Source organism: Anomalospiza imberbis, chromosome 36 (genome assembly GCF_031753505.1).
Source record: "Anomalospiza imberbis isolate Cuckoo-Finch-1a 21T00152 chromosome 36, ASM3175350v1, whole genome shotgun sequence".
Classification (NCBI taxonomy): Eukaryota; Metazoa; Chordata; class Aves; order Passeriformes; family Viduidae; genus Anomalospiza; species Anomalospiza imberbis.
Genome location: NC_089716.1, coordinates 62,085 through 86,210, shown reverse-complemented (window position 1 = coordinate 86,210; position 24,126 = coordinate 62,085). Strand labels below are relative to the sequence as shown.

The 24,126-nt window shown below is 56.5% G+C and overlaps 1 protein-coding gene and 1 pseudogene across 1 annotated transcript; both read left to right on the top strand.

The window, feature by feature from the left end:
- LOC137464098 (uncharacterized) overlaps positions 1-24,126 on the top strand; it is a 1,364,046-nt pseudogene that overhangs the window by 1,285,695 nt on the left and 54,225 nt on the right.
- Positions 12,581-15,150, top strand: LOC137464072 (class II histocompatibility antigen, B-L beta chain-like). Its single transcript, XM_068175387.1, is given in 6 exon segments — positions 12,581-12,662; positions 13,151-13,423; positions 13,985-14,032; positions 14,035-14,247; positions 14,821-14,914; positions 14,967-15,150. Coding segments are annotated over 6 exon segments (894 nt in total).

The window sequence follows — 24,126 nt, the reverse complement described above, 5'->3', positions numbered from 1 at the left end:
AACAACAATCAACGATTCCTGCACGTACTCTAGAAAGGCGGCTTGGGGCTCAAACCAACTTCAAGAGTTCCTGGAACAAGTAAATAAGTTCAAATAAAGGTTTGAATACGTATAACCTTTATCAATATGTTTTTGAACAATAAAATGGAAAAAATAGATAAGAAGAGTTGCTATGGCTAACCAGTGTGCCTCTGGCCATTGCCAAACACCCACCACTGTTATTGATTTGTCTCTAATTATGCCTTCTTAAAGTTTTAAAAATTCTAAAGCATGAGGCTCATTTCTCACCAAACCCAAGGTACTCACCCCTTGCTTTCTTGCAAGCCATTGCCAATCCTCAATTTCATCTGGATGGAGGAGAATGACACTGCAATGAAAACAAGGAAAAGGAAAATGCACTGCTGTGGAGGCCCAGGAGCCCACCATCAGAATCTCAGTCCCTCAGCTGTGGAGGACTGGTCCCAAACAAGAATAGATTTCAAGGTTATGGGGAGAAGCTTGCTTCTCCCATAGATCTTTGCAGGCACATGCTGATTTCTGTAAAGTTATGTTACCCCATTGGCCCGTTGGCCTAATTACCCTAGTTCAACCCCTGTCACCTATTTTGATTAGTCCCTAGAATGTTCTCCTCTCTCTGTCCCTCCACTGGCCCAAGTTTACTGCATTTCCCTGCCTCTGTTTCCCTATTAGCTGACACGACCCTTAACCCCTCCTTTGCACCATTTTCCCCCGTATCCATTGGACCCTGACCCTCAGCTCCACCCTCACTACCCCATATAAAAACCCCCTGTGCCCTCAGCTTGCAGCCTGTCTTTGTCCCTGGACCCTGTTCAGCTCTGTGCCCTGTTCCTGTTCCAATAAACCCAGTTTGCTGGAGATCCTACAAAGACCCATCCTGCCTACTTTGTCAGCTTTATAAAGTCGCCGTGAGCTTCAGGCTCATCAGTGCCGGACGCTCCAAGGGCCTTGGTAGTGCCAGGACGCTACAGACTGGGACAGCCAGGCAGGTGAGGAGGAAGTCACTGCCCCTTTGCCCCTCTCTCCTGCTCCATCTCCCAGCCCAGCATCGCCCCTGGCTGCAGGACAACCTCGCTGCTGACGCCGTCCTGCCAGGGATGGATTGAGGGGATCTCCTTCCCCTTCCCTCTGGCACGGACGCAAATCCCAGCTTCTTCTCTGCCCTGCTTCCTCTCCTCATTCTCTCCTTCATCCATCTACGTCTTTTCCCATTTCCTTCCTCCCTCGTTCCTTCTTCTTCCTTCCTCTCCTGCCTTTCCCTTTTCCCTTCTCCCTGTTTCTAACTCTCCTTGTCCTTCCTGCCCCAGGCACTGATCTGTGGACAGAGACCAGGGAGAACAAATCCCTGCCACAGAACCTCGTGGAAGAGGCCATTTGGAACGGCTCCACGGCGCAGGAATGCAGTGGGGAGGAAAAGCCCCAGAGGTCCCACACGAGGAGGGGCTGCAAACCCAGCCTGGGGAGCTGTGAGAAGGGAAAACCCTCTCTGTGGTGGGAAGGGTGTGGGGAATGGGAGAAGAGCTTCAGGCAGAGCTCAGCCTATTCCTGGTGCCTCCAAAGACGGAGATGCTGGATGCAGAGATCCATGGGAATGCAGAGATGCCCCTGCAGATCCATGGGGATGCAGAGGTCTCCCTGCATATCCATGGGTGTAATATATAATTTAAAATAAATTCGTGCTCAGGACTAAAAAAAATACAGTATCTTTTTAAATGGAATCAAGTGACAGAAAGAACAATAGATACAAGATGAATTCCTGTCTCAAAGGATGGTTACTCTGAAGGATTATTCCATCTAGAATATAAGCATTGAACTGATAAGATGAATATTCATAGCCAGAACAAGATATTCGAGAGGATTACCATCTAACAAGATTTCAGCAGAGTATTCCAGGAAAAACTCTACACAAGAAAACATGCATTACTATGTGGAAAGGGGCAAGACCGACAAGAGGGAACAGGAAGAACCCCCAGGAATCCTACTACGTCTGAAAGCAATATAAATAAAACCCTGTGGAATCAGTACCTTGTGAACTGCCAGAGGTACGGGGCTGTATAGCCTGAAACCAGCTCCGATCGCCTGGCTCGGCACTGTTTTGCTTGTGGCTTTTCCAATTTTTATTTGACTTGATTTAATAAATTCCTCTAATTATTAAATTGGCTGATTCATTTATAACAATGGGGCTGCAGGGATCCCCCTGCAGATCCATGGGGCTGCAGAGATCCCCCTGCAGCCCCTGGAGGAGCCAGGCTGGAGCACGGGGATGCCTGAGAGGAGGCTGTGACCCCGTGGACAGAGGGGCCCCCGCTGGAGCAGCCTGTCCTGGAAGGACTGACCCCGTGGCACAGTGACCCACGCTGCAGCACTTGGAGGGGGGCTGTGCCCCAGGGGATGGACTCCGGTTGGAGAAGTTGCTGGAGAAGTCTCCGGTGGGAGAGACCGCAGGCTGCAGCAGGGGAACGACTCCTGTCCCTGGGCAGAGGGAGAAGCCACGGGGGATGAACTGAGCACGGCCCCATTCCCTGTCTCCTGCACTGCTGGGGGAGGAGGTGCAGCTGGAAGGAGGGAGGCGTGGAGAAAGCTGCATTCAAGGCTCTTCATTGACTTCTCATTGTCCTGTTCTTGTCGGAACCCAGAATGTCCCTTGGACACTCTTGGATGTTCCGGGCCCAGGTCAGAAGCATTTCAGACCCTGGCATGCAGCCGGAAACCCCTGTGGCTTTGAATCTGACCCATGGAACAATTTACCAACCTTGCAGGAAGAACAAGAAATCACACAAGTTTAGATATTATAGTAGAAGTAGTCACAAAGTGAAAGGCAGAACTTGTGAGTGCTGTTCAGGGGGGTTTTAGGCCTTGTACAGAGGGGTCTGAGTTTTGTACATGGGGGTCAGAAGTTCTAAGATGAAGGGACTTGGGCGTGCCCTGTCCTCCTTCTTTCTCCTTCCTAACCTCCATGTTCATGGTGATGTTGGCACTCACAGATTGGTTTAGAGCAGAAAGTCGCCATTCAATATAGGTGATAGGCATTGGGGTAAAACCATAAACATTTAACACGTAATGGATGATATAAAAGATGGCACCAGCCCCCTGGGAGTCAGTGTGTGCCTTTGTCTGACCTGCTGAACGGACCGCAGCAGCTCAGGAAGAAAATCTTTTAGATAACACACAATAAACTACCTTGAGACCGGACGACTGAAGACTACAGAGTCTTTCTTTGAAGGCACAGGCTGGAGGAGAGACTTTTCCACCTTTCAGGGCCACCCCAATCTGGGGGTGAGCCCTGACACACAGTTTGTAACCAAGAGTCGGGTGCAGCCGAGAAGGCTCCAAGCGCCTCCTTCCAGGCTGACTCTGCAGATGCCGAGGCTGCTCTGGGCTCTGCCAGGGCTCTGCTGGGGCTCAGCTCTGGGCGAGGCTGGGCCCGCTCTCCCCTCACATTGCTCCAGGCAGCTGAGTCACACAGGGAGAAGGAAGGGACACGTCAAGGGAGTTAACGTTTAAGAGAGTTTTTATTCAAAAAACTGCCATGCAAAACAGGCTGTCATAAGAACCGTAACAAACAGGCTGTCCTAACTACCTTAACCAACTAGCACTGCTAACTACCTTAACCAACTAGCACTGCTAACTACCATAACTAACTAATTGTCCTAACTAACTACTGTGACTAGAATTTGTCCTACAGTCCTTCATCTCCTCCGCTGCTGCCTCAGTTGCTTTGCTGCGGTGATCAGAGGGGTCAGGCTGGAGAGAGGCTTGGCTGATGATAAAAATGGGTGCTGCCCAAAGGAGAAAAAAGAAAGAAATGAACCGTTACTTTCCAGAGTCAACTTCCTCACAGGCTCTGTTGCAACAGGACAAAGGGAAATGGTCTGAAACTCAGGAGAGGGAAGCAGGCTCAGACTAGGTCTGAGGCAGAATTTTTTTAGCAGGAGAGTGGAGGAGCACTGACAGAAGGTGCCCAGAGATGTGGGAGGTGCCTCCTCCCTGGGAACATCCAAGCTCAGGTCAGGCAGGGCTCTGAGCCACCTGAGCTGCTTGAAGATGGCCCTGCTCGCTGTGGGGCCCCAGGTGCAGATGACCTCGAAAGGCCCCTGCCAAGCCAAACCAGGCGAGGATTCTGCTTGCTTTGCGTGTGGAAAGCAGCGAGACCGGAGACCATCGGAGGGGGCCCCACAAGAAAACCCCTCCCTGGCGCTGCTGCTTCCCCTGCAGCCGCTTGGCATTCACCTGCAGCAGCTCCTGGGCAGACCAGCGCCGCTCCTCGTCCGGCTCCAGGCTGCACTCGAGGAAGTCCCGCAGCAGAGCCGACAGGCGCCTGGGCTCCTGCAGCTGCGGGGTCCCGTTCTGCCGGATCAGAGCGCGAGCCTGCAGGAAAAGCAAACTCAGCGCTCTGCCAGCTTCCTTCCCACCCACAAGTGCTCACATTGACCCCGGCTTCTCAGCCCCAGCTCCAGGGGCACTTTCCTCCCTGGCTCAGGAGGAGATGCTGCTCACAGCTCATTTTTCTATGCCAACCAAAAAACCCAAACCCTGGTGCTGCCACAGCCATTGTAAAGAGCTGGTGCACTTGCTTCACATTTTTAGGACATCCTCACAGCCAGAAGAACTGCAACAACGTAAATCCCAAAGCAAATTGTGTCTGGAGACTGCAGAATATGTGTCTGTGTTGAGGCTCCAGTCCTCTGGGAATTCCCTTCCCCATGTGCAGAAACCTCCAGCTGCTGCTCCCAGTGCAGGGTCACTCTGTGCTCACAGGCCTCTGCAACCACGGGAGAATTGGCCTCTTACCATGGCCCTCGTTTCCCTGAAGTAAGGAGGTTCTCCTTCCACCATCTCGATGGTCACAATGCCGAAGGACCAGATGTCCACCTTGGGGCCGTAAGGAGAACTGGTGACAACTTCTGGGGCCATCCAGTGAGCAGTGCCCACCATGGAGCTGCGCTGGTCCTGCTCAGGGCTGAGCTGAGCGCTGAGGCCAAAATCAGCTGAGGACAGAAGCAAACACTGTCAAAGGCAGCTGGAATGAGGAAACCAAGCACAAAGACTCCCCACTCTCAGTCTGAGAATGCAGCAGTGAAGTCAGCTGGAAAAGTCCTCAGGGCTGTAGCCAAGGAAAGATGGAACTGAACTGGACCCTTAAAGAAACCCTCAGCTTTCGTGCAGTCACTTTTACTGATTCCCTTGCAGCTTTAGATCCCAACTCCTGCCCCTCTGGGAGGGCCATTCCCAGAGCAAAGGCTCCCCTGACAGCCTGCTCCTCTCCTGAGCTCTCTGCAGGGGCAGCCGCTCTCAGCTGGCAGCAGGGGCCGGGCAGTGCCCCCAGCAGCCCTTGTGGGGCTCTGGCCGTCACTGGGAAGCAGCCCCACAGCCGCACCCTGGGAGCGCCGTGCCTGGCCAGGAACACCCACCCAGCTTGACAGAGCCGTCCATGCCCAGAAGGATGTTGGAGCTCTTCAGATCTCTGTGGATCACCCGGTTCGAATGGAGAAAATGCAGGCCCTGCAGACACTGAGAGAGAACAAGAAACACGAGGGTAAAAACCAATGGCCGGAATATATCACACAAGAAAGGACAGTTTAGAATTCTGCCAGCAGCGACTTTGCTCTGACAGGCCAGGAGTGCAGTGCAGACAAGCTCCAGGCAAACGGTTCAAGGCAAAGCTGAGAACAGCACATCAAATCCAAAACAGACAGAGAGTGCCACAACAGCAAGAAAGAGAGCAAGAACAGAGGAGAAGTGCAGTGCTGCTGGCAGGCCGTTCACTGCAGGGGCTCTTTCTTCTCCAGCTCATAAAAACAACAGAGAAACAAAGCCCTGAGCATGGAGCCACTCCTGCTCTCACGCCCTGCTGGGAAGGACCATCGTGTCCAAGGCATGGCAGTCACAGGCAGGATCCCTCACCTCCCGACTGACAGCTGCCATCTCTCCTTCAGCCATGCGTGTCTGTCTGACAACGTCCTGCAAAGTTCCTCCATCCATGTATTCCATCACCAGCCAGAGATCTCCATCAACAAGGAAGCTGGAAGAGGAAAGCAGTGGCATGGAGACCAATGTGCTGCGCTCAATTCCCCCATGGAAAAGCCTGGAGTGGAGTTTTGTTGCCAGGTCACTTGTCAATGAGGACAGAATCCGATGGAGAGACATTCCTGCCAGGCTGCACAGCCCTTGGGATCTGCACAGTCTAAAGGAGGAGACCCCTGTGAGAAAGGAGAGGCCTGAGATGGCAAGCAGGTGAAAAATGCAGTTTAGCAAAGGCCCAGATCAATGTGGACCCACAACACTGGCCCCCAGCTGGTTCAGCTTCTGAACTCATCAGTTCCACCCTTCCCTGCAGAACAAGGCAACACAGCTCCCAGGGTTATCCAGGGGAGGAGGCCGGGCAGCACTTGGGACAAAAGGGGTCAGAAAACCTTTCAGAAAGTCCCTTCAGAAACAGGCAAGGCCAGTGACAAATGGGCAAACGAGGCATTTCTGGGAACAAGAACCTGGTCTTCCTGGCATCTGCAGCAGTGGAAAAGGGCTGGGAAGAAGAAGCCAAGGGAAATAATTTCTGCTGTGGTTTACCAGCACTTGTTGTAAGACACAGAAAACAGGGTCAGCTTGAAGGGAAAACCAAACAAAAGCAACAAAAGCACACGGAGGGAGCGAACTGCCAGGCTGTTGTTTTGGGAAGATACGGCTGGGTCAGGCATTTTCAAATCAGGCTACAGACTACGGATGCCAGGAAAGGTTAAGGCAGGGCCCGGACACGGGATAAGGCCTGAAGCACTCACCTGTCCAAGGAGCTGACAATGTTGGGGTTCTTCTTGTCCTTCAGGAGCAGGAGCTCATTCACAGCTCGTTCCCTGTTCTGCCCTCTCAGACTCATTTTCTTTATGGCCACCTGAAGGGACATTGCAGACCTTTCACTGGAGGAGTCTGTGGCAGGAGGCCGCAGCAAACACGGAGCGAGTCTTTTTGGGGCGACGGAGCCGGGCTGTGCCCAACTGCCTTGGGATGGGACACCAGAGCTCAGCAAGTGCCATTCCCACAGCCCATTGCTCTGCTCGCTGGGGGCTGCTTACAGGACACATGGCCAGAGACATTTGGCCTTGCAGGCTCTGCAGAAATGGCCCCTCAGCTGTCAGCCTCCAAGCTCTAACCACATTCTCTGCACCTACAGTCTTCTCAAGTGGCCTCAACACTCTCATTATTGTTCAAACACACTTTGCAAGCAGGAGGTAATTCTGGTTCTGTGCAAACAGAGCAAAACAGCCGGGAACCCTTTAGCAGTTCTATGGGATTGGGTCATGATTTCAGATGCAACTGCTCTGGTTGGGGTTGCACAACAAAGCAAACACACACATCCATTGCCCTCCTTGCATTCCTTTGGGCACTTCAGAAGGACCAAGTCTGTCCCAGCTGTGCTCTGCAGGCTGACACGGCTCTGCCTGCAGAGGAGCAGCCTGTGCAGGAAAGCTCTGCTGGCCCCCAAAGCTGCAGCCACAGCTCCCAGCCGAGGGGAGAGCCCTGGAGAGCTGCCAGACGTGCTGGGCGTGTTGACACTGACCTCTCCTCCAGTGGCCCTGTCGAGTCCTTTCGAAACGGTTCCGAAAGCCCTGGAGACAAAACAGCAGAGAAGAAAGAAGCAGCGCTTTAGGCCCTGGCAGTGAAAGCCAGCCCAGACAGGAGATCTCTGCTGCCTGCAGCGTTCACAAACACCTGGGGGCATTGACCCTTCCAACAACAGCGCAGCAGCCACCAGCCCTCTGCCATGCAAGGTGTGCCAGAGAAAACTGAGACCCAACACCAAGGAATTGGGCTGGAGCAAATCCCAAATGTCCATGCTGCACTGCTTTAGTTTAAAACCTGAAGTGAGCAATGGGTGTCTAAAGAACTGGAAAAGAATGCATTTCATCCTTTCCCATTTCCTGCCTAAGACCTGCAGGATCCACAAGGGCCCTGCCATCAGGCAGGTGATGCATTTTCCCCCAGAGTGCATCAGCTGTGTGTCTGTTACTGAATGTATGGGCTCTACTACCTGTGCTAGAATAGAGCACTTATTAGTTCAGCTCTGGTTTCTGTTTCTAAACCATTAGGTTGTTAATCCTGACCCGAGGATATTTTTTGAAGCAAAATATTTGAAAGAAATCTCCTTGAGAACTGTTTTCTGACAGTCACCAGATGGTGAGTGGCTCTTTTAGGCAATCCAATTCCAGGGACAGAAGATCTTCCAGGTCCTGCTCCTTGCTGCAGGCAGGACACTGCCAGCCTCAGGGGCCTTTGACGGTGCCTTCTGAGCACAGGTATCAATTCTGATCAGGACTGAGGGACAGCAGGATGGCACCCCAGTGTCTGGAGGTGTTTGGAGCTCTCCTGACTTCTCACTTGATCCTGCACCAGCACAACACCTGGGCCTGCTTGTGCAGAAGTAACTGCCGTGCACTTACCCTTGGCCAATCTGCTCCACTTCCAGGTATTTCTCGGCAGGCTCTGCCAGGCTCACGGTGTTCCCTGAAAGAAACCACGTGGAAGACGCTCCCTCCCAGAGTGAGACCCCGCCTTGCAGCAGAGCCAGAATGCAGCCCCCCTCCCTGGGGCCGTCAGCCCCTTGGTCTCAGCTGGGGAAGGACAAGAAATGACCCTGGCACATTCAGCTGCAGAGCAGCACTGGGTGCAGCTGATGCCGAGACACACACACAGCACCCTGCTCTGGCACACAGGAACAGAGCAGACGTACTCAGCTGCATCAGGCACCACTCCCCTCTCCCCTCTGGCTGCAGGGCTGTGCTGCTGTCAGAATGTTCAGCCCAGGATCCCACAGCCGAGGGAGGTTCAGTGTCCTCTTCCCAAGCACAGGGAGCTTCTCCGTCCTCTTCCCAAAACGCTGCAGGTTCGCCATCATCTTTGCAAGCCAGGGGACGTTCACTGTCCTCTTCCCATGTTGGGGGAAGTTCACCCTCCTCTTCCCAAGCCACAAGATGTCCTCTGTCCTCCTTCCACACCAGGAGATGTCCACTGTCCTTGTCCCACACCGCAGGAGCCTCGCCGTTGTGTTCCCACAGCGCGGGATGTTCGCCCTCGTCTCCCAGAGCAGCAGGAAGTTCACTGTCATCTCCCGGCACTGAGGGACATTCACCATCGTCCCCTGGAACAGCGGGAAGCTCACTGCGGCCTTCCTCCTCTTTGGCCACTTCTTTGGAAGCAGAGGGAGCCAGAGGAGGTTCTGATGCTGCTTTTGTGTCCTGTGGACAGAAAGAAAAGGAGAAAACTCCCAGGGATCCCTTTGCTGCTGCAAGGACACTGACAGGAACTTTCCTTCAGCCTCCCAGGCTGGCACTCAGCTGCCACATGCCGAGCTCACAGCTTGCTGCACAATTCCAAACACCACAGGTTCCTTTCCCACTCACCGAAGGAGGAGCTGCTCGGGATCCACTCATGAGGTGCCCTGCAAGGGAAGAGGGAACATGAACCAGATGCTGTCAGGAAAAAAACTGCCTGTGGTGGGAAATGCCCCGGAGCAAGGCAACCCCGAGAGAGCATTTTGCTTTCACAGCGTCCCTCCAGGAGCCAAAGTCCCTTCACACAGCAAGAGAACAGCACAAAATACTGGGCTGGGTCAGCTCTTGGCTGGACAGGCAGTTCCAGGCTCTGCTGCCACAGACTCCCCACTTGAGGGAACAGAACCCCCCAGAGCTCATTGCAAATGCTGTGCACGCCCCGCTGGCTGCAGACACCCCCTTTTCCAGCTGCAGCTGCTGCCAGGAGCTCTCCCAAAGCAATGGTGTCTTCATGGCAATTTGGTTACAAAGTCAGCTCAGGCCCAGAGGAAGAACAGCAAGCACACAGCAAGCCCAAAGCCACAGCACCGAGGGAAAACCTCGACTTACGTGCCAAGTGGGTTAAAAAATACCCCGCATACGCCACAGAGTACAGCGTGCAAACTGCAGCAGCCACATGCTGGATCATTTTGGCTGCGCTGCACACGTCTGCAGACTGTAGCCCTGCAAGCACAGAAGGACACCCGTCAGGGCTGGGCTGGCTGCTGAGAATGCCTCGGGCAGGAGGATCCTCCGGCAACGAGCAGTGCCCAGAGCCACTCTGGACACTGAGGCCTCCGTGTGCCACAGCAACGGGAACACCTCGGGGACGTGGCAGTGCTCCTGTGACATCACAGCAGCAGCTCACGCAGAAACCGCCTGCAAGGTTCTCCTGTGTCACAAAGGAGCACAAAGAACCCTCCCAGGGCACAGCCTGTTGCCCAAAGGATCCAGGAGGAGCTCTGAAAATGCAGCAAACAAGGACACCCCATAGCCCAGCCTGAACACTGAGGAGGAACAAGGACGGCACCAAAGCAGAGCAAACATGACCTTTAGTCACTGACACTTCTGGCTAAAACCAGCAAGCCATGTTCCATCTGGGATCTTTGTTCTCGTTCTAAAAACAAGCAAGGCTCCCCCTCTAAATATAGAGAAGGCAGGAACTTGGGAGGAGGTGGGATGAGGAAGGAGGAGGAGGGAGAGGGGAAAAGGAGGAGCAGGAAGAGGAGGAGCAGGAGCAGGAAAAGGAGGAGAAACAGGAGGTTCCAGTGCCCCCTGTGGCCGCAGCATCCTTGGCCCCGGGACCATCGGCCCCAGCTCATCCTGCAGGTGAGAGGGGAGGGGGAGCTCGTCCCAAATCTATCGGGGGGTCCCTGAGAGGGTTTTTTTATTTGGGTGTGTTTGGAGCTTGCAGATTGTGGAATTCAACCCCAAATATCGTCTAGGAGGCCCAAATAAACCCTGGGAGGTTTTTTTCTCTCTCTCTGTGTGTGTGTGTGTGTGTGTGTGTGTGTGTGTAGGTTTGGATCTTGCAGGACCCCAGAGCTGAGCCCCTTGGGGGGATCTTTGGGAGTCCACGTGGCCATTGCCCAGGGCCACCAGGGGGAGGACACTGGTCCTGGGGACCCCCGGGGCAGCAGAGGAGAGGAACCCCTGCGACCCCCAGAGTGGGGGGAGCAGAGAGGGGTGATTCTGGAGCTGGGGGACCCCAGGCTGGCTGGAAAGGGGGGGAGCCTGGAGAGGAGGGACCCCTGGGACCCCTGGGATCTCAAAGTAGATCATCAGGGGAGAAGGGACCCCATGGACCCCCCAAAAGCCCCTGGATTATCCCTAAGCAGGAGGCCGGAGACGGGGGAACCCCTGGAGCCATTGGACCCCCATCATTCCACGGAAAGGAAACCTCTGAAACCCCAAAAGTGGAGAGATCAGAGATCGGGAAGTCCTGGGAGAGTTGTTTTGGGCTGAACCTTGATATAGTGGAGATTTCCATGGACACAAGACTCCTGCTGAGTTCTAGGGATGGACTTGGGCCGGAGGAGCCTCTATTCCAAGGTGCTCCCACCTTGGTTTTCCCCAAAGCAGGATTTGTCATTACCAGGGTGTGGCTGGATGGAGGAGGAGGAAAAGCCCGGGATATCCTGCAGGAGGAGGGGCTGCAAATCCAGCCCAGGGAGCTGCAGGGAGGAAAGAGCCCCCCTGAGCCAGGAAGGCGGCTGGAGATCCAGCCGGAGCACGGAGCTGGTGGAGAAGCCTCATGGCAGGGAGAAGCCCCACAAGTGCTTGGAATGTGGGCAGGGTTTCAGCTGCAGCTCCACCCTGATGGAACACCAGAACACCCACACTGGGGAGAGGCCCTGTGAGTGTGGGGATTGTGGGGAGAGCTTCAGTGGGACCTCTGACTTCACTGAGCACCACAGGATCCACACTGGGGAACGGCCCTATGAGTGCTTGGAATGTCAGAAGAGCTTCAGGTGGAATTCAGAGATTGTCACTCACCAGCACTTCCACACCAGGGAGAGGCCCTGTGAGTGCCTCGAGTGCAGGAAGAGCTTCGTGCGCTGCTCCAGCTCCATCCCCCATGGGAGGATCCACGTTGGATGATCCCCAGTGAGCCCCGTTGGGCAGAGCCCCGGTGACCCCGTTCTGGGTGATCCCGGTTGGGTGGGGGGAAGGTGTTGGAGAGATTTCTTTCCCCTCTCCTTGTCCTGGTGTGATTTGGTTGGTAATAAATTCCCTCCCTGTGCCCGGGCCGGGTCTGTTGTGCCCGTGCCGGATTTGCTGAGGGATCTCTCCCGCTCCTTGTCCCCAGGCAGGAACCCTCGGTTCCATTTGCTGTCCCTGTGCGGCTGCGGGGGGCAGGGACAGAGCGGCTCTGGGGGGTGCCTGGCATGGGGCCAGCGTCACCCCTCGCCACGGGCACCCCTGAGACCCCGCGCAGCCGGGCACACATTTCTGGGCACAGCTGAGCTCCCAGCTGCGCAGCGCCCCAAGGCTCCCCGTGCCTGGAAAAGCCCCAGCCGGGGCTGCAGCGTCCCGGAACCGCTCAGCCAATCCAAACGCAGCCAAAACGCGCTGCAGCCAATGGGAGCGCGAGGAGTTGAGGAGTCATCGGTTGTGCGGCAGAGCCTCGGCAATCGGTGCCCAAAAGTGCTCGGAGCCAATGAGAGCGCGCGGCGCTGCTGAGCCCGCGCTGCTCCGGACTGGTGCTGCCAGCGCAGCGCGGCCGCTCTGGGGCTGGTGCTCCCTGGGCGGCGCTGGCCATGGGGCGAGTGGCGGCAGCTGGGGCCGTACTGGTGGCACTGGTGGTGCTGGGAGCCCCCCCGGCTGCGGGCGCGGAGCTCTCGGGAGAGCGGGGGGGGCGGAAGGCGGTGGGACAGGGGGGAGAATGGGGAAAAGGGGGCGGTGGGAGCCCGAAATTGCAGGGGGAGGAGGAGGAGGGGAGCCCGAAAGGAAGAGCGGGAGGGGCTGAGGATTGGGGGCAGGTGACGAAGGGTCGAGAGAGGGTGGGAAAGTGGGTTAAAGGCGAGGGTAGGACCCCAAACCTGAGCAGGAAGGAAGGCAGGGCTTTTGGGAAATTGTGTTTAAAAGGTTGGGAAAGAGGAAAAGGAGTAAATGGCACCCCAAAACTCATCTGGGGAGAGGCTGAAAGTCGGAGGGGAGAGGATGTGGAAGGGCAAAGGGGGGAAGGGTGGAAAAGAGGAAGTGGCAGCTCGGGCAGGAAGGAGCCAAGGCGGCCCTGGGGCAAAGGGGGTGCGGAGTGGGGATCCGGGGTGGATCCCGGAGCTCTGGGGCTGCTGGGGGGGCACCCCCGGACCTGTGTCCTGCACACACAGGGGTGTTCCAGTACGTGGGAAAGTCCGAGTGTCACTTCATGAACGGCACGGAGAAGGTGAGGTACCTGAGCAGGTTCATCTACAATCGGGAGCAGTACGCGATGTTCGACTGCGACGTGGGGCACTTTTTGGGGTTCACCCCCTATGGGGAGACAGCAGCCAGGTATTGGAACAGCGACCCAGACGTTATGGAGCAAAAAAGGGCTGCGGCGGACTGGCTGTGCCGGTACAACCACGAGTGTCTCAGCCCGTTCCTCACGGAGCGCCGAGGTGAGCGCGGGGCAGAGCGTGTCCCCTCGGGCCCTGCCCTGGCAATGACCCTGGAGCCCCTCAAAACCTCCCTGGAATCGGCCCAGAGCCCTCAGCCCTCCTTGTGCCCATCCCCGAGACCTTGTGTCCCTGCCACTGAGCCCCGTGGCTCTCCCAGTCCATCCCAGTCTCTCCCAGTGCCTCCCGGCTGTCCATCTCAGCCTAGCGTGGTGCTGCCGCCTCTCAGCCAATCAGAGCGCGTGTCTCTGATGACTCATCAGTTGCCAGGCAGACCCGCAGCGCCGAGTGCCCCGCACTGGACTCGGCCTCCCAGTGCCGCGCGCTTCGTTCCCAGTTCCTCCCAGTGCCGCCCCAGTCCCTCCCAGTCCATTCCCAGTCCATTCCCAGTTCACTCCTAGACCTCCATCCTCCCTCCCAGTGCCCCCCATCCCCTCCCATCTCTCTGAGTGCCACCCCAGTCCTTCCCAGTCCATTCCCAGTCCCTCCCAAGGCCACCCCACCCCTCCCCTCTCTCTCCCAGTTCCCCCCAGCTGATCCCAGTCTGTCCCCGCTCTCTCCCAGTGCCTCCCAGCGCATCCATCTCGCTGGTGCCCTCGAGCTCTCAGCCCGGGGCTGCTCCGTGATGGATTTCTACCCTGCCCACACCCAGCTGAGGTGGTTCCAGGGCCAGCAGGAGCTCTCTGTGGAGGCCACCGACATGGTCCCCAACAAGGACTGGACCTACCAGCTCCTGGTGCTGCTGGAAACACCCCCCTGGCGCGGGCTCACCTGCAGCTGCCAGGTGGAGCACATCAGCCTGGAGCACCCCCTGAGCTGGCACTGGGGCATGGGGGAGGAATTGGGGGTGCTGCCAGAGCCACTGGGATGTGCTGGGAGCAACTGGGAGGGAGTTGGAGACAGCCTGGTTTCAGCTGGGAGAGGGGCTTGGAGGTGTGGAAGGGCTGAGAAGTGGTTTCAAGGATGCTGGGGAGGGTGGGATGGTTCTGGCAGTCCTGCTGGACACTGGGAGGGAGTTTGGAGGTGCTGGGTGTGACTGGGAAGGATTGGAGTGAGTCTAGAGGAGCTGGAAGGAGATTGGGGATGGAAAAGCAGAGCTTGGGATGAGGTTGGTTGTGCTGGGAAGAGACTAGGAGGGGTCTGTGTGAGTCCTGGTGAGGCTGAGAAGGGACTGGGACAGGGTTTGTGGGTCCTGGCGCGGTGCGAGGCAACTGGAAGGGGGCTGTGGGATCCTGAGAAGGATGGGCAAGGCTTTGGTGGGTCCTGGGGAGGCCGGGAAGGGATCGGGGGGAGGTTTCAGGGGGTTCTGGGTGGGATGGGGGTGACTGGGAAGGTACTTGGAGTGGCTTGGGGTGTCTCTGAGAGGTTTTGGGAGGTCCTTACCCCTGCAGACCCCCCAGAGATGCCACTGGATGCCGCCCGCAGCAAGATGCTGTCAGGGATCGGGGGCTCCAAGTTGGGCTTCGTCTTCCTGGCGCTGGGGCTCAGCTTCTAGGAGCTTGTGTGCTCCTTCCCCGGGGCTCCAGCCCGGTGTCACCCCCTTTTCTCTGCCCACAGAGCTCCTGAGCCGCCGCCGGCTGCAGTCCCTTCCCGTGGTCTTGGGCCCGGCCGGGACCCCCCCGCTTCATCCCCACGCTGATTTTGGGGGGGGTCGTGTGTCCCCCCAACCCTGCTGTCACTCTGCCCCCGCCTGCCTGCTCCCAGTCTTCCCAGTAAAGCTTCCCAGTTAAACCCAGCCCAGGTTATGGGGGGCAGTGGGGAGGGACTTGGGGGGACCCCACGCGGGGGCCGGGACTGGGCAGGGAGGGTGGGGTCCAGGTGGGGAACACTGGGTGCTGCGGGTCTGCCCGGCAACTGGTGAGTCATCAGCCCCGCTCGCGCTGATTGGCTGACTCTTGTCCATCGCGTTCTCTCATTGGCTGAGGAGAGGCCCGGGACTGGAGAGAAGCAACGGCAGAGATCCCGCCCCGAGCACCGGCACGGGGACAACAGACCCAGCCTGGGCACACGGAGGGAATTTATTACCAACCAAACACAGCAGCACAAGGAGAAGGGAAAGAAATCCCTCCAACACCTTCCCCCCACCCAACGGGGATCACCCACAACAGGGCTTATCCACGATGGAGAGACGGGGACAGCCGAGTTTAGACCAGAAGCCAATTTCATTGAGGGTACCAGGTGTTTATACAGGGTTTTACTTGTGTGGTGCTCAGACAGGGCTTGATGTTTGCTAACAATTTCCCATTGGTTACACATTCTTCATGACATCACGGCACCTGGGAACATTATCTTATCACAAAGTCTCACAACAGGTTGCTTGGTCACTTCTTGCCCAGGGAGACTTAAACTGTGTCTGTGTCTCCCACAGTTTCTGCTCAGTCAGGCCTCAGATATCGGCCCCTTTATCAGCTCCATTGTTTTCCTCTCTGTTTTATTCCCCATTCGGGGGCACCAGGGCTCTGCTCAACGGGGATCACTGGGGATCATCCAGCCCGGAGCCTCCCATGGGGGATGGAGCTGGAGCAGCCCACGAAGCTCTTCCCTCACTCTCTTCCCTCACTCCAAGCTCTTCCCTCACTCGGGGCATTCCCAGGGCTTCCCTTAGTGGTGCCTCCGTTGGTGTTGGGTCAAGTTTGAGTTCCTGGAGAAGCTCTTCCCACACTCCCCACACTCGTAGGGCCTCTCCCCAGTGTGGATGCGCCGGTGCATGGTGAGGTGGGAGTTTCGCCTGAATCCCTTCCCGCAGTCAGGGCAGCGGAAGGGCCTCTCCTCTGTGTGAATCCGCTTATGTAGGAGGAGATTTGAGCTGGTGTGAAACCTCTTCCCACACTGGGGACACTCGTAGGGCCTCTCCCCAGTGTGGGTGCGCTGGTGTCTTCTCAGGTCTGAGCTCCACCCAAAGCTCTTCCCACATTCCAAGCAGGTGTAGGGCCGTTCCCCAGTGTGGATCACCTGGTGCTGGATCAGGGTGGAGCTCCGGCTGAAACCCTTCCCACACTCCCCACACTCGTGGGGCCAGTCCCCAGTGTGGATCCTCTGGTGCTGGATCAGGTGGGAGCTCTGGCTGAAACCCTTCCCACACTCCCCACACTCGTAGGGCCGTTCCCCAGTGTGGATCCTCTGGTGCCGGATCAGGCTGGAGCTCTGGCTGAAACCCTGCCCACATTCCAAGCATTTGTGAGGCTTCTCCCTGCCATGAGGCTTCTCCACCAGCTCTGAGCTCCAGCTGGATCTCTGGCTGCCTTCCTGGCTCAGGGGGGCTCCTTCCTCCCCACAGCTCCCTGGGCTGGTTTTGCAGCCCCTCCTCCTGCAGGATCTCCGGGGCTTTTCCTCCTCCTCCATCCAGCCACACCCTGAGAATGACAAATCCTGGTTTGGGGAAAAAACAAGAGAAGAGCACCTTGGACTGGAGGTTCCTCCCTGCCCAAGTTCTTCTCAGGAAGTCATTGGGAATCCTGTGTCTGTGAGAACCTCCAAAACACCAAGATTCAGCCCAGAGATCCTGCAAACTTCAAGACACAGATCAAAAACTCCCCAAACATCAGAAGTCAGCAAAAACCTCCTCCAAAAGATAAAGATTCAGCTGCCACATAAAACTAAAGCACCAACATTTAGCCCAAGCAAGCTCAGAAACACAAAGATTCACCCTGTGAAAAGCATGTATCCATGTTGGGGAAGATGAAATGAGAAACCTTTATAAATATGATTGTTTAGCAAAGGTTTTGGAAAATACAGAGACTGTGAGTGAAACTGAGATGAGAAGAAGCTTTGAGATTTTGGACCTTGGTTGCTAAGTAGCTGGTGGACAGTGGTGCAGCTAGCAGAAGGTAACTCCCTTTTTTGACCCACAGACAGATCCAAGGGTCAGATAAAGTTTTCTGTCTCATCCCTCAAAAATGTATAGTTTATCCTGCACCTGTAACCCTGCCCTGGAGTATCATGTATCTGTAATCCCATTGGTCCAAAGTTTTATTCCGCACCCACTTTCAAGCCCCCTTGATAAGGTGTACCCAGGAGACCAGGGACCTCTTGCCCGCCCCTTCTCTCTACCCTCTTGGACCCTCTCTTGGAACTCTCTCGCTATCTCACCCTGCCCTTACTCCTTGAGGCCTGCTTCGAGCTGCGGCTGGCAGCTCCAAGCAGGACCCCACAATAAACTGTATATCCTAAGACGTGACTTCAGAGATCTCTAGTCTCCGTCCGTCCTGACCGTCCAGGACCAGCCCTCGCCACAGACTGGTGCCCAACGTGGAAGTGCCACACCCTTCAACTTTTCCACCTGTGCCAGACTTCTTCATGGACGGTAACTAAATAACCTGTCGTAGCCTTCGAATGGGTGTCCTGAGAATTTTGCTGAGGCAACCCCCGGGCACAGGCAGCTGTTACTAAGTAGCGAGCACCTGGAGCTCTCTGAGGACCCTTGCCTGGCATCCCTCCAGCACCGAGAAGCGCCGACCGGAGCTCTCTGGAGGGACACTGCTGTGTGCCCCGAGCACAGGCGAGCGCTGCTCTGCACCGTCTGCACTGTGGCTCTGAGTGAGTGGAGTCTGGAGGTCCTGAGCAACACCTGGAACTGGAGCTCTCAGGGGAACCTCAACGCAGCGTCCTGAATGCTGACCGGAGTGCCTGGCCAGCCTCCCACGCCGGAGTTCTGAGTGAGGACCCTGCTTCTGCGACACCAAGGTGAGCTACACTTGTGTAAAAATGGGACAATCCCACTCTGCCCATGACCGGGATCTCTATAAGCAACTAAAGCATTTATTAAGATGCAGCAACATCACATTACCTAAGCAAGAGCTACAAAACCTGTTAGAATGGTCTTTAGTTAACTTCCCAAATGCTGAGCGTTTAGCCGTCTTTACCAGAGACTTTTGGGGCACAGTTGGAAGCAGACTCTTTAATACTATCTCCCCCTGCGACACGGCTGCCGCTGACCTTGTCCCAGCGTGCATGGCGCTGGTCGAGCTGTTTCTGCACAGACCAGCCCGCAGCAGTCGCTCCGCTTGTCCATGCTGTTGCTGAGATTCCGCTCCATTTCTAGGCAAGTCTCCAACGCGGCACGCCCCCCGCCTCCCCCCCGCGCCACGCGGCTCTGCCATCCGCGGCTCCGCTGACCCCTGCCGCCCCAGCCCCCGCCCCTGCGGTCGCGGCGCCCGTTCCCCGGCCCCAGCCCCCCCTCCGGACCCCGCGGCCCCGCCCATCGCTCCCGCCATCCCCGCGCCCGCAATCGCGTTCAACCCCGCCGTCCTTGTTGCCGCGGTTCCTCCCCCCGGCTCCAGCGTCATTGTGGCGGTCCCCCCCACTCGCTGCCTTCCCTGCGAGCCCGCCCACCGGTGTCATCGCGGCAACACCTCCGCTGCTGGCGTCGTGGCGGCCCCGCCACCCCCTTCCCCCCGCAGGTCCAGGTGGACCCCCCCACCCCCCGCAGGTGCTGCCGCTCCTCCAGCCACGCCTCTTGCGGCCGTGGCCGCCATCATCGCCGGCCTCCTGCAGAGTCAGGCGGCCACACTTCTACAACCACCCCAAGTCCCCCTCGCCGCCACCGACGCGGCGCTGGTGGCGCCCGGAATCTCGTCTGCATCCGTCGCTGCCTCATCATCGCTGTCTCTTGCCGATTACGAATCTGCAGTGCCGACAACGACAGCAGTGCCCGCGTTCGCGTCACCAGTTCCCCTTGTACATGCTACCGCGGGAATGCTGTCCACTTCCCCTGGCGTTCAAGCGCGTGCAGCATGCCCCAACCCCCGCGGCAGGGCAAATGCCCGGGGCTGCTCCTGTCCCTACCGACATATCGGCAAGGCGCCGCGGTCCCGGCACAGCAGCGCTTGTGCTGGGGGATGAAGCCGTCCCGCACCCCAAACCGCCCCGCGCGTCCCGCGGCGTGGCATCTGCATGGGTGTCCACAGCCTCTCTCGTCCCTGCTGCTGCTCCGGCTTCGACTCCTGACATCGCCGATACGGCAGAGCCGTCCCTCCCCACCGACCCAGCAGCCACCACCGTCCAGCCTGCGAGCTCCCAGCAGCTGTGCGCCGCGCCACGGCTGCGGCTGACCACGCTCCCCCGAACCCGCCCCGCGGCGCAATCCCACCACCTCCATGACAGCCTCCACGGCGAGCCCCCCTGCTCCTGACTCCTGCGGCTGCCCCACTCCCACCTCCCCAAATTCCCCTCGCGGGGGCGATGTGGTCGAGGGGGGGGCGCAGGTGGGGTCCAGGTGGGGAACGCTGGGAGCTGCGAGTCTGCCTGGCAACTGGTGAGTCATCAGCGCCCTGCGCTCTGATTGGCTGAGCTCTGCCTGAGGGCTGGGGCTGCAGCAAAGAGGGGACACCCTGCTCCAGGGGGGATGTCCCGCAAACGGGGGACCCCCATGAAAGGAACAAGAGGAAAGTGTCTTTACAAACAGATGCTGTGAAACTGCTCCGAGATATGGCCAGGCACCTGCACATAAGGAAGTGACAGGAGAAGCCATCGGTTTCAGGACATGTTATCAATTGATGACACAGACTGCTGCTCAGCCAAGGTCCTGCTCAATTCATGAACTTCCCGAAGAACAACAAAGACTTAACAGAGCCATGAATATCGTCTGTTATACAATAGTGGGGTGCATATGAAGGGGGTATGTAGTAGGTGGATTGAGAAGTCTGCACCTCTCAAGTACTTCAGCCAGTGGGGAAAGGGAGAGGGAGATGTGGCCAGGAGAATTGGGATGAAAAGGAGGCTGTGTCCTCCAGCAACTGCAGAGATCCCATGGGGAATGTCCCACGGCCTCTCCCATTTCTAGGAATGAAATTACTTTTACAGGACTCCTCTGTCTGCTTTGTGGACAGAAACCTCTGCTGATGTCAATTTTCCCACACACCCTGGGGCTCATCCGGAATTCCTTCCACCGTCCGGGGCGGCGGGCAGGGAGTGCAGCTGAAGGTGCCTCACCCACTTTGGGTGATCGGCTCCCTTGGCTGGCGGCGGCACCGGGGATCGATTGGGGACCCGGGAGTGACCAGGAGACAGACGAGGGACACATCAGGGGGGTCTGTGAAGAGTCAGCAGGGAGAGAACACTGAAAATCTCAGCAGTGACTGCACTGGGATCTTCGGGGAGTGAACATGGCAGGGCACCCAGGGAGGGGAGAAAAGGGAAAGCCAGGCAGGGGTCCTGGCCAAAGGGATGATGATCCCAAAATGTCTCTGAAGGGTCCCTTGGGAGAATGTTGAGGTAGTTTGCACATTCCCCCAGAGGTAACTAAGGACATGGACACCCAGGGGAGCAATAAGGGAAGTGGAGAAGGGATTTGGACAACAGGGGATGGATGGTGTCGGTGTGCTGGGAAGGGATCGGGTGAAGGGCAGTGTGCAGCAATATGGTGAAGGCAAGAAGCAGCAGGAGCAATCTATGTGCTAAGAGAAAGGATGATGGAAAAGAGAGGAAGAGAAAAAAACTCAGGAATGGGATGTATTTCAGCAGGGTCCTATTCTCAAAATTTACCAGCTGATACTTTGAATTCCCAGTTCCCAGGACAGGAACAGAAGGTCAGGATGTCAGGGGTTTTCTCTGTGGTGGGCAGCGGCAGCACCGGGCGCAGAGGTGCGGGACCGGGAGCACGGGCTGGGGGCCTGTGGGGAGCTGCGGGGCCGGGCCGGGGCTGTGGGGCAGCCGGGGCTCAGCGCCGGGCGCTGCCTGACCCCACCAGTCCCGGGCAGGGCCGGCAGTGGCCCCCGGCCCCCAGGAGGCTGCGGGACGCCCCGGCCGCTGCCCGGCCCCGTGGAGCTGCCGGCCCTGCCCGCCGGGGGGGCCGCCTTTGGACACTGCGGCAGGACAGGGACCGGCTCTGGGATACGGGCTGGGGAGGGCACCCTGAGCACAAGGAGGAAAACAAAGCAACATCTGGGAAATGCAGATTGTACATGGAAGGATCAGGGTTTTCTATTAAGCATCTGGTTTGGGTTTCTGGAGAAAGGAAAGATTTTGCAGAAAGCTCAGCAGCTCTCAGAGGATGAGCACTCACATTGTCCTACACTGGCTGTATGATGCTTTTATCCCCAGTTGTCTGTTCTGTTTATGCTGAATAGTAAGTTTTGCACCTTTAAGACTTGTTCCAGGAGTGAAGGGGCGGGAGAAGAAGCCCTGAATTTGTTTTCAGGAACTGCGCTCACTCCTCCACATTCCTGCTGCTGGGCTGCCTTGTCTGCACACGGACAGACAGTGAGACAGAGCTCTCCTTTGCTTTTTAGTTAGTTTTAGCTAGCTGGGGCAAAGAAGTTCACTGGACTGTGGCTTCTTCCTTTTCTTTGGACCTGCTCACACCTGCTCTGGACTGAACAGCCAGAAGAGATCAGCAGCTCGCAGCTGTGACCCAGCGGGCCGGGCCTGGGCCACGGCATTTCCAGTGCCGGAGGGACTGATCAGAGACTGAGTGAGCTGAGCTGCAGACCGGGTGGATTTTTCTGAGTGTGTCTCTCTTTCTTGGAGTGGCAAGAACTTTCATTGTTTAATATTGATTAGGTGTGCTTGTTTAAGAAACAAGGTTTTTCCACTTTTCTCCAAAGAAAGATTTTTTTCCCGAACCATTTGGGGGGAGGGGCCGATTGAATCTGCTTTCTAGAGGAACACCTTCGGGGGTTCCTGTCCCAAATTTACCCTGAACCAGGACACACAGGCAGCGAGGGGGGCTGCAGGAGTGGCAGAAGAAGGCCCTGGAGCACTTAGGCACAAAGGCACAGCAGCTGAATGCAAGAAGGGACGAGCAAAAGGCCAAGCTGAAGGCAAAGGCCATGGCACAGCTCCTACAGCCGCTCAGGGATCAACCCCAGGACCCAAGGGGGCCCCAGCACCCAGGGGACGGGGTCAGCCACAAGCACCTGGCAGAGGCATTGCCCTCCTGGGCAGGGGAGAGCCCACCCAAACAGCCCCTGGGAAGGAGTCAGGGCTGTAAACCAAGATGCCATGGGTACGGCTTTTGCCGTTGGCTTTGGCAAGAAGAAGAGCCAGACCCAGGGCAGATATTCAATTCTCTCCCTTGCAATTGATCTTGGGAATTCCTTACCCTGGTAATTCTCCACCCAGTGCAGGGTGGGGATAAGGGATGTACATTTAAAGCAGTCTGTGGCCAGAGTCCTGTCTCTTGTGAAATCTCTCCCACAGGAAGCTGGGCTGGCACAGAGCCTGCCTTGGCACTTTGCTGTTCCCAACATCCAAGCAGGACATCGGGCCCTGCCTAAGGAGGGCAAAGCAGCACCACTGGTGGCCAAGTGGCGTGGCCCATGCCAAGTGTCCCTGAGGCCAGAAACAGCCCCCAGCACAGCTGAGCACGGGGGACCCCTCAGCCTGGGCTCCAGGGCTCTGAAGCCCCGGAGATTTGCACTTCCCGCCTGCAGCAGGAGCATGGGAGGCCCCCACGGAGCCTGCACTGAAGGCAGCGCAGCAGCAGCCAGGGCTCCACAGCGGGGCAAGCCCCTGGGCCTGCCCACACATCCTCTGCTCAAATCCTCTGCCTGGGCACCCTCCTTTGGCATCTCCAGCCACCGGGGCCAATCCTTGCTGCCACTGCTGCAGCTTCAGTGCTTTCTGGGCCTGCACTGCCACAACTGCTGCCGAAGACAACGGCACAATTCCACTCTGGGTCTCAGCCACACTCACACACTGCTCTGCCTGGGATTGCACTGATGGAAAATACACCAGGTCATAGACTTGAACATTTTTAACATTTTATTTCTCTACTCAGCCTTGGTTTGCCTTGGCCTCGGGGAAGGAAATGGTAAAGGTTTTTCTAAGGGATGTTCCACCACTCAGTGGAGATGAGTTTAACATCTCAACACTCTGGGAATGGCCCAAAAGATTCCCACAAAGATAACGCCCAGCAGCAAACAGCAACCAACACCTACCCCAGACACTGCCCCCGGCAGAGCTGGAGACACCTGCTCTGGAAAAGGCTGAGAAGGAAATCCAGCACTTCCGACCTGATGAACAGCAGAAGCCAAGAAATCCGGGTCCAACAGGAACCCAAACACTAAAAACTGCACAACTTGAAACTGTAGAACATTAAACCGATGGATTTAGATTGGTTCAGACTGTATCAAGTTTGGGAAAAATCTAGTCAAACTCACGTGTCATGGAATGATTTTCTCTGCACACCCGGGCTATGTAGGGATGGAATGATTTCTGTTGCAGATCCTGGCCAGAATCAAGGAATGCCTTGATTCTAACACTAAACATATTGGTGGAGTTTTGTTGTTTTTTTTTTTTTTGGCACTTTCAGTGCAAAGTTTATAGCAGAAGAGTATTTTTAGTAATAATCCTACTTCTATATTGCCGGTTAGGTTTGGGCCAGGGATGTGAGAATGAGCTTTTACTCCGAGGAGAAGAAGAAAAAAATTAATTGCCTTGGAATTTTTTTGTGTATGTTTCTGTGAGAGATACCAAAATTTTGGTCTGGGTTTTTCGACGTTCACCTTTAGGCTGCATTTTGAAAAAGGAGAAGATATTTAAAGGTGACCCTTTAACTCATAAACAGAAAATAGACGATTTGAAAGAAAAAATTAAAAAAGCTGCAGGTTGTGGGGGGGCCACATGTGAGGCTGCTGGAGGCTGCTCTGGAAGAGAAGCTGCATTCCAGGCAGCCAGCAGAGGAGCTTTAGAAATGCAAATTAACACTGCTGGGGCAAAGTGGGGACAATGGACCTGGCTCTTCTTGCCTGGGGCAGGAATTGGGC